Source organism: Homarus americanus, unplaced genomic scaffold (genome assembly GCF_018991925.1).
Source record: "Homarus americanus isolate GMGI-L3 unplaced genomic scaffold, GMGI_Hamer_2.0 scaffold16477, whole genome shotgun sequence".
NCBI lineage: Eukaryota > Metazoa > Arthropoda > Malacostraca > Decapoda > Nephropidae > Homarus > Homarus americanus.
This window is the reverse complement of record NW_024712325.1, coordinates 52082-62518: the sequence shown is the minus strand read 5'-3', so window position 1 is coordinate 62518 and position 10437 is coordinate 52082. Positions and strand designations below refer to the sequence as shown.

Sequence of the window (10437 nt, the reverse complement as noted above, 5' to 3'; positions counted from 1 at the left end):
TGCAGTCGCGGTTTGGCAAGGCCCCTTTAGTATAAACCCTGGATTTGACTCTGATGTTGTATCATTTACACAAGGGGAGGAAACCTTGACCCAATTTTTTTGTACTAGATCAAAAGACTGTTTGTTACCCTCTGACCTCAGAGGTCATATTTTACCTCTAGTCTCCCCTTTAACTGCCGTGTCGGCGGCAGGTGTGCCTCGGTTCCTGGTTTATTAAGCAGCCAACCCACAGTTGGCCAGTTTCTATGAACATCCCTCGGTAAAAAATTCTGAAAACGTGTTTCAGAGAAGACACGTTCTTTCTTATTTCCATGACGATTAGTAACCCCTATTAACTTGACCTGATGAGTAGACACCCAAATGTTAAGTAGGGGTGTTAAGTCAAGTCAGGCCAGGTCATTTTATGTTTGGCTAGATTTGCATGAGGATTATTATCATCAGGTGAAATAATGTGGGATTTCTAATCTTCATGAGATATATTTTGATAATTCATAAATATACATTCTCATTCATGTAACCGAATGGTGTTAATGTGTTATTCTGTAAGTACTTTATTAGTTAAACCCCTTAAATTTCAATTCGGAGCGAAAAGTATATTTTGGTCAAAAAATTTCTAAGGTGTAAGGCTTATGTTTTCGACAGTTTTGGCCCAAAATTAGATTTTGGTGAAAATTACATTTCAGTACAGTACAGGGTATACAAATAATAAAATGTTAAGATTTACTGCAAATAGTTGACACATAAATGATTCTTAGAAATGGGAAATAAAAAGGAATTAAAATACTTGAGAAAGTCAGCCTCCTCCTAAAACTGGGAAACAGCTACCTACTGAGCACTAAGAAGAGGGTAAATACTATACCATTTCTTGCCTGGAGACCAGCTGACACTGTTACAGTGTTGTAGGTACATCCTGTAAATCTGGCATTATTTTTCAGTGGCTAAAATCTCATCTACATAACTGCATCATTCCCCACACATTTCCTATTTATATCATGTGAAACTGTAAACTGACACATCTGTGGATGACCCTACCAGTCCTGTACAGCATTGGCCTCTCCAGCCATCGTAGAGCTAGTGGTAGACGAAGAATACACCTAACAAGAAGAGAGGTTGTAAGAAATGACATTAGAGTTAGTAACCGGCCAAGAGACTGTGAGACTGTAAAGCATAGAGAGCTGCCATCAGGTAACTGCAGCTAACCCATATAAGTGCTTAAATTGGCTGTAAAATGATAATGATGATGATTTCCTGCCCTTGTGTCAACAGGACCACGAAAACCACAATTATTTAAAGTTTTTATTAACTCTTCCGAAAGTATTGGTACCACGGATGATGCGAGACTGATTGCTTTACTCAAGCCTCTGAAGGAAAGAAGAGCTTGAGAGTATTTTTATAAAGATTATCAGCCAACTCGTCTGGATCTTCGTTCCTCACAGCAGCTAAAACTTCTAGCACCTGACTGAAAGATGAAAAATAGAAAATAAGGCTCTGTAAACATCATATGAGGTAAATCTATCAGACACATGATGCAGACAAAGACTTAATCCAGGATGAAGTATGGCATCAAGACGAAGGATATTATTTCACTGAATGTAAGGAAGGTTCGATTGATGGATGCCTAAACATTAATTTGTATATTAAATAGAACACAGAGGGAAATCATATGCAAAATTATCTGAAAATGAAAGAAAGAGCACAATTTAATTGTACAACATGAAAGAAAATCGGAATTATAATCTTTAAGCTCCCACAAGCCCTTTGCTTCGAAGCTGCAGGATGTCCAGAATCACAAGAAACTCCCCCTCACTCAGTCATTCCAGCTGCCTTTGCCATCTCTGTTGTGCTATCATGTTCCTCTTCCAAAACAGGGCTTTAGATTTCCTTCTGGATTCCCCATGTCCCTTCATCTATTACTCTCCAATCAGTGTCAAGCCTTCCTATATACACACAAACACATATCACCTCTTCCTTTCCTTGGTAACCTTCCTTCACCTCATTATTATTGTTATTTGTATCTACCTGCCTCTAAATATAAAAAAATTCTTTGATATTCAGCCAAAAAAAAAAAATTAAATCTAAATATAGATCACTACTTTACTACCAATTTCTAACTCACTCAACTACTTTACAAGTTTATTACACAGTGGTAACAAAATACTATACATTACTCCATATTCCAGGCTGTCTGTATGAAAACAACATAACTTTTTTTATTCTGTATACTACATACAAAAAGCATTTCTTTTGTTCTTACACTATACAGTTAGGTTCATTTCTGCTTTTGACCATGACACCAGACTCCCATTTCTCCTTCTTCTTGTTTGGGAAGGTTGTCTTGAGGTGTTTATGACCAGCATGAGTTGGACGAATCTCACACCAGGGGCAGTCTGTCTCAATCATCAGCCGCTCAACAGGGATGGTTACTGCTACGGCTAGATTATCTTCAGTTTTTAATGAGCTGTAGAAAGCAAATGGTTCTTGATAAAGGCAAAATACATTTTTAATTCTTACATACATTTTATTGCATATTAATCTTAATTACAGTTTAGTATTTGATATGTCACTTTCCATTGAAAGTACAGGAATTTAGGTCTTAATAATCTTGATACCTGAATTTTTAAATTAAACTAACTTCAGCTGAGAGAAACCCCTACCACTCAATGGGTTAATGCTTAAAAAGCTTTCTGACATTAACTTAGAAAACACCAAAATTTATTATAATGTATTGTATTAGTAAAAAAATTTAAATAAATACTTTACCAGCCATTTAATCCAATAAAAAGATCTAAATCCAGTATCTGTTGAGCTTCCTCCTTGGTGCCATCAAAGGAGTGGACGACCCCACCCGTGATCTTCTCTCGATGGGTCGTCAAGATTTTCACTAGATCAGCAGCAGAATTTCGGCAGTGCAAGAACATTGGCAATCCAGTCACTTCTGCCAGGTTAATTTGCTTTTCAAAATATCTAGAGAGAAGTACCAGTAGTCATTTTTTTGTTTTACAGTTTGGTACAGTTGCATAAATGTGTTCCTACAGCCCTTGTGGTAAACCGTGTCTCCAAAAGGCGAACCTACTGCAACATTGCTGTTTGGAGACATGGGTTACCACAGGGGGTGTAGGAACACATTTCTGCAACTGCATTGTACAGGTACATGAAATTTCAGGAATACTGACCGTATGTACAGTACAGTATATCAAAGAAATTTACCTACCATCTCTCAACCTCTCCTACTTTTGTGAGAGATGGATCATATGACAAGCTCAAGAAAGAGGAAAGATAATATAGGAGAATTGTGTAAGACAAGTGTAGAACATTACAAGAAAGCTGAATCAACTATGACAGGACAACGCTGCGGCATCTAGCATTTTTCTTATAGAATCTTTTATATTGCGTGAAAGACTTTTGTCATATTAGCATTATTATTATCACAGTGTATAAACAGTATATACACTGTTATACAGTATATATGCACAAATTGAAGTATAATCTGAAATAAAGTCACATTCAAATGGCTTACTGTCTCTGAATATCTGGAGCACAGAAGTGTGTACGATCATAGTCCAGGCCGCACTCCCCAATAGCTATCACATTGTCTCTGTTGTCCAGTGCCAGCTGTAATAAGCTCTCTAAATATACATCTGGATCAGTGCCATCACTTTCAAACTCTGCACAGCGAGTTGGGTGACACCCGACGGTACAGTAAAGCTGTTCTGGGGATGAAAATTATCACAATGTTACATTTAAAAGTGGATATTAATTACTGTACTGGTATTTTGACTTATCTAAAAGATATTAAAAGAAATTTAAATTTCTTCATATTTCACACTAAATGAATTATGAGAGACAGAACTTACAGAAGATATAAAAAGGACAGTAGCTAGCTTGAATGAGCTCAAAGCCCCTGGAGTAGACGGAGCACAGACCAATGTGATAAAGTAGGAGGCAAACAAGATTACCACTCAACTAAAACTCTTATTCAGGGAAATTTGAATCAAGGAAAAGTGCCTAGAGACTGGAAATCAGCTGATGTCAGCCCAGTATACAAGAAGGGTACAAAGGATGCGGCAGAAAGTTGCAGGCCAATCAACCTAACATTCCATATATGTAATACCTGTATGAGAAAATTCTGAGGAAAGCCATCATCAACACCCGAGCACAGTCTTATCAATACATCACAACACAGTTACATGGAAAGAAAATCCTGCCTGACAAACTTGCTCACGTTCCTTGAAAAACTAACAGACTACTTTGACCAAGGCTTACCAGTGGATCAATAACCAAGTTAACCGAAGAAGCATTAATAGCCAATCATACAGCAAAACTAACTTGAATGCAAATTAAACAAAATTTGTGAATAAATTATAAATAAATTTTTCTCTGGGGATTCAGTTCTAAAAACATAATCTTTGTTACTCGTTGAACTTGAATTGAATTCCTACTTTTATGAGACAAAATGAAAACCATAAATAAAATACTGCAAATCCATTAAGGGAGATTCACCATAAAAATAGAGACAAATAAAAAATATTCATTACTAGTAATCTTAAATCACATTTTAATCAATCACATCAACACTAAACATCCCTACATCAACACTAAACATCCCTACACCAACACTAAACATCCCTACACCAACTATAAATGTTTCCCTACACTGCAACACCCATACAACAAGGGAACATGTTTATTAATCTACCATTAGTTTTAGCTAGTTCTAGGGCTGTCTTGCTGTCAGAGAGACTTGTTCCAGTAATGATCATCTTGCTCAGTCCTGCCTCCCACGCTCTCTTTAACACAAGGTTTAAGTCAGCTTCATGCTTCTTGTTTCCATGGTAAGTTCCTTGGTACATTTCATCGGTCAGATTAGCACCAATGTCTGCAAAGGAAGATATACAAATATTATTATGGTACTGTACATACTTTGTGCAGGTCAATAACATTAATTTGAGTCAATACAGTAATTACTAATTAGTGATATTAAGTGTATTGAAGACTTTTTCTTTAATATAAATCTAAATATTTTTCAGGTACAGTTTGTATATACTATATAACCTTAGCCAAGTACAACAGCATCATCCCAGAAAAAGGAAAACGGCTTGAATAATTTACAATAAACACAAGATATTACATATACAGTAAAAAAAGGTATCCATTTTATTTGAAGAGTTTGAAAGCTTTTAGAGGCTTTGATCATCCAAAAATAAGTGTGAGATTTATAATGAGTGCACAGTACAACTATATTTCTTTATTTTTGGCTTACAGTACTGATATGCAGTACAGCACCCATAATGAAGGTTTTGCCATAATCAAGTTAGTAGGTGGATGTTCTCACAATGGAGACCACTGCTAACATCAAAGAGGCTGCAGTGTTTGACTTGGGATGTGACCTTAGCAACAGTGTAATTGTGTATGGCCAGGCTGTCAGGGGTTGATTATCCCTTCTAAGCAGCACTTATTTACTAACCAGTAGTGCGTACTCTGAAACTTTCCATCTTCTTAGACAGGAGGCCACTTTCCTAAAACTTACAAACCAATATGATAAGTTTGAATGCTACTGTACCTAGATGGGAGGGTCATGCATATAGTACTGTATCTGTGATTTAGGAATATATTTATCATTAAGAGAAAAAATTTGTCAAAGATAATGTTAAGTGATAAACATCAAGAACAGTAACCCATTTGTCTAAGGTCAATCTAACACTGGACACTCAATTCTACATGAAATAAAAATTTTAACTACATACTGGTATAGGAACGTACAATATCAGGCTGTTAAGGGAGACTGTCAGAGAGAAGAGGTAACTAGTGATTCCTACTAACATATAGAGCACTGATTAAGAGATAGTTATTGCACTGTACATTGATTGCAATACCTGGCACTGTGTAGTAATAGTGGTGGTTGTTATGTGGTCAGTCACTAGATAGGATCAGATGTACCACTTTTATCTGGAGACGTCTCTAGTTCCCTGTGGACTGTTTGGCTGAATACTGTATAACATAGAGGCTTTCTTCCAGTCTGCAGGCATGAGGTAATGTACATTTCATGGGCTTTTTTCATCTTCATACCTAATGGCAGCTTACAACTACTGGATTTAATCAATTGGCCATCTTGGTGTTGTACAAGCTGTCTTATCTGACCTATCATGTATGTTGTTTCTGCCTCGGGAGTTTTGTTATGCGGAGGATTTTTGCCCCGTTTATCCTGAGGAACATTTGTGTGGTTAATTACCTTCTGATTAATTGCCCTGGATAGTCTGCCATTTGAAATCTGAAGAGTTGAACAAAACAGAGTCTTACATATCTTTTTTCTTTCCCCCTCAAAGTTGGAGAGATAATATACTCTGGTGTGAACACGACGCGACTCCACATTTTTGGAAGATTTTGTTTTCGTGTCTTTGACTTCTATGTGTTCCCAAAGAAATTTTGTTTGCAGGTTCCATGTACCCAATGCCCAGTATTTCCTGAATAAAATTTCTTGCTGTTCCACTGGAATAGATTCATGGCATTTGTTAATGCAACAAGCATACTGTGGTAAAAATTGTTTTCCCCACACAACTTTACCAGATGGAGCTATGTAGCTCTTCCCTTCATTACGAAGCTGTTTACGTTTGTTGCGAACACTTAGCTTTCCCAACTGACTCTTTCTTGCTTGGATACTATTTGAAATCTGTGAAACTTTCTGATGATCTGCATCAGGTACAGTTTCTGCCACTATGGGTGCCTTCTGTATGCTGGATATCTCCGTGCACACACTGGGCTGTGCCTCCTTTATACTGAAGACTGGACTTTCCTTGGATATATGGCAGATTTCTGTTAAATTTTGAGACTTCTCACTTTCAAAAGCATCACTGTATTGATTGGTTGTTCTAGATACGTGTTGTTCTCGCACTAAAAAATCGTCTAAAACAACTTTCTTTCCAACACTTGGTAAGAGCTTCCTGAACACTTTAATGCTGATAATGGGCTTCCCTGTCTCGACACATGACTGTTTATATACAGCATGGGTTTTCTTTATAGTTACTCCCTGAAGGACGGAGCTCTTTGCCTTCTTCTCTTGGTAGACTTGATTATATGGTAGGCCGTGAATATATTCCTCGGCCACTCGTAGAGCTTCTTCCGTCGTCTTGTTTTTAGGTGTGTTAAGCCCTCTCTTGTCTTTTGGTACCTTATCGGCTCCCGCTATTATTTTCTGATTAAGTGTATAATTCAATCTTCCATTTGATATCTGCAACACAGCCAAAAACATGCTCTTACAGACCCTGGTTTTATCATCTGGTAAATTGGGCAGGTAAAACTGTCTGGTGTGAACCCGTCTAGAAGATGAATTAGCTGTCTTCCTTGATGTCTTTGTAATATTAATGTGATCCCATAAAAATTGAGCTTGTTTATTCCAATCCCCCATATTCCAAAACTCAGAAAATGCCCTTTTTTGACTGTTAATGCCATAATTTTGACAACACTTGAAGATGCAACACACAGTGACTGGTTTATATTGTTTGGCTTTAACATCTTTACCATTCTGCATAGTGTAAGCTCTTCCGAGGTTTTTCAACTTTTTTCTTACGTTCTTTTTCCAGTGTTCATTGTTCTTAATGCAGAGTTTTCCATGATCATGAAGTTTGCATTGTCTGACCACATCTTTCTGTGAACTGGACATCAGTGCCAAATTCTTAAATGAACAACCAGATGTAACTTCTGGTGGTGCAGGCATGTTGTGTCTAGCATCTTGAGTGTTTTCTGAGGGAGAGTTACTTGCATTAATAATCTCTGTTTGAGTGACATACAATGGAGCTGCTGGCACACTGTATGGAGGAAGGTGTGAGGAAGGTAATGGTGGAGGTAACAATGGAGTCATGTTAGATGAAGGAAACTGTGGTGTCATGTGCGAGGAGTGTACTTGTGGGGTCACAGGTATGGAATGGTTTGGTAATGGTTCTGCCTGAGTAGAATGAACACTATGGTAAAAAGGTGGAGCATTGGTTTCGGCATGGTGGTGCGTGGTGTGGCCCTGCCCAAGGTATTCTGACATGGTGGGAGGGGGGGAGGGGCTGTAGTGAGCCATATCCAACTGAGTCAGTGTGGGATCATGAGGCTCTTCATCAAATGCCTCAGATCTATCTTCTTCCGCAACAGTGCTCACACCTGCCGATATATGTCAATATTAGTTTGTAGAAAAGTACAAATATTTCTCTTAGTAAAAATAAAACAGTGTAATGTTTCTTGTAAATGCTGCCAATGACACTCAAAGATGTCTGAATTCTACAGACTCAATATTCTGACAATGTTTTGCATTCTTGAAACTTCTAGACAGGCTGGAGTACAAGGCAGGACAAGGAAGTGATGAGGCTGGCACATACACTCACATTAATAATTCACAATAATAAACATGTTCTAAATCTTAACCAGGAGGTAAAATGAATGAGTCTCATTGCATTTCATGGCAGAATTACGATGGAGAGATTGTAATTTATTCAGCATTGCACTGCAAATTTGACCTTAATGCATTTAAAGTTACTTCATCCCTTGTCGGCTAAGTTTCCTGTCTTGTCCACTTAGCATGAAACCACTTCACTGAGGTTCTTGAATTATTTAATCATATGGCCAGATGAATGCTACTTGATTTAGCATCAGTAAAATGAACACATGGCATTAATTTTCTAATAGTTGCTCAGTTGATCTTGTACACTTTCCATGGCAGTAATACTGTACTGTACTGTGAGTGAAGTATAGTAAAGAGATTATAAGTTAGTTCTTGTTTGGTACAGCTGAGGATGGTTCTTTTTCTTGACCATATTAAATGTGCAGCGTCAAATTCTCAAATAAATTTTTTTCCGTGAAACAAATACTACATTTTCTTCTCTATATCACAAGTTTCTTTACCTCTGCCTCTTTGTTTTATCAAGTTTCCTTCCTTCTGCTCCTCTATGTGGGAACACAGTTGAGTATTTGTCATGATTATTTTCACTACCTCCAGAGGATCCTGTACCTCAGATCAATAAGACACGTGTGACTCCTAAACAAACTAACATGTTGAAAGTATCTTCTCGTACATTTAATCTGGATTAATTAACATTACAGAATATTGCATGCACCCTCCACAGACCTCCTGATATTAGAACATGGGCCTCAGTAAGTACCGGCATTGTACTTAAAATAAATTGGGAATCTGGTGTAGTGTACAGTACTGCACTGCACAAAGGTGCAGTCTACTAACCCAACCTAACCTAACTTAATTTAACCTAACCTTACCTAACTTAACCTAACCTAACCAAACCTAACCTAGGTTGGGTTAGGTTAATAGATGCTAGTGTAAATATTCCAGTAGAAACCACTCCAGCTCAGTAGACTATAGTAGCAGCTGCACACATGTATTAGGGAGAAACATTACAGTCCTGTATGGCACTGTAATGGTGCAGTAGAGATAATAAGTGTTTTCTATACTATATAAACTCCCTCAAAAACACACAAAATATTATAGTGAAGGATCTAAACCTAACATTTACTATACATCTGCTGATACCGATACATTACTGTACCAGTGTATCTAAAGCAGAAAAAAGCTTGGTACAGTAAATCCTCTACTCACCGATAAACCTGCGAGTTACTTTAGCCATTCTTGAAAGCATACAGCTACAGTTAAGTACTTTTGATTGGAGACCCCCTGGAAAATAAAATAATTCCAAAGATAATACAACTGGATACATATTACAAACAACACTATTAACCCATCCAACAACTCCCTCAGGTGTCCTCATACATCACCATAGACTTTACTAATAAACTATATGGGAGGAAACAAAACCCTCGAGTTATATTGGTTAAAACTACAATGATACCGACCTATTATACTTTACAACAGTGGATATATTATAAACTCAACCATATAAGACATTCTGTATACCTAATCAATGTGTTAAGGTGTATAATCTTAGTTAATGTGAAGATATATGATGAGTGTCTGAGTGAACCTGTCAGCTCTCACCAAGATGAATCACAATATTAAAACCAGGTTAAGTAGATATTTTTCTTATACTAAAAACTTCTATTCTTTAAGTAAGCAAAGTTAATTACAATTATTTAAAAATATAAATAAATTTTATGTAATATTAGTGCAAAATAATAAAATATGGTAAAATATTATCTCATATTTTACCACATAATCCTTAATATGTGAAGAGTATATAAAGCCCTAGAATAATAATCGTTTTCTATGACAGTATTCGGTAATGGTTTTCTATTAGTTATTGGGGGAGACTATAACAGTATTCCAGGCATATACTTTTAAGATGGTTACTGACATAAAAGGTGGGTTTCAGCCTTGATATGGTTCATTTGATTTTTAATTTCCATGAATAACTTAAGTGTTGTCCACATTTGTATGGAGGAGTGTACCGCATCTGGTGTATCACAGTTATGAAGCAAATAAAGAACAACGGG

At 36.9% G+C, this 10437-nt stretch overlaps 1 protein-coding gene across 3 annotated transcripts; it reads right to left on the bottom strand.

Moving 5' to 3' along the window:
* Nucleotides 1-1283: 1283 nt before the first annotated feature.
* Nucleotides 1284-9992, bottom strand: LOC121860146 (putative deoxyribonuclease TATDN1). 3 transcript variants are annotated; one of them, XM_042357209.1, is made up of 7 exons: nt 9902-9992; nt 9587-9661; nt 4697-4876; nt 3518-3710; nt 2761-2964; nt 2255-2458; nt 1284-1459 (listed from the first exon to the last, which is right to left on the bottom strand). In XM_042357209.1, the coding sequence occupies exons 2-7, from the start codon at nt 9624-9626 to the stop codon at nt 1354-1356; spliced, it is 927 nt and encodes a 308-aa protein (XP_042213143.1). In that variant the 5' UTR covers nt 9627-9661; nt 9902-9992; the 3' UTR covers nt 1284-1353. The 3 variants fall into 3 exon arrangements, with proteins under 3 accessions (XP_042213143.1, XP_042213151.1, XP_042213139.1); XM_042357217.1 differs by lacking the exons at nt 9587-9661; nt 9902-9992 and adding an exon at nt 5874-6009; XM_042357205.1 differs by lacking the exons at nt 1284-1459; nt 2255-2458; nt 2761-2964; nt 3518-3710 and adding an exon at nt 5874-8142 and having other exon boundaries at nt 4825-4876; nt 9587-9660; nt 9902-9991.
* Between the last annotated feature and the right edge of the window lie 445 nt (nt 9993-10437).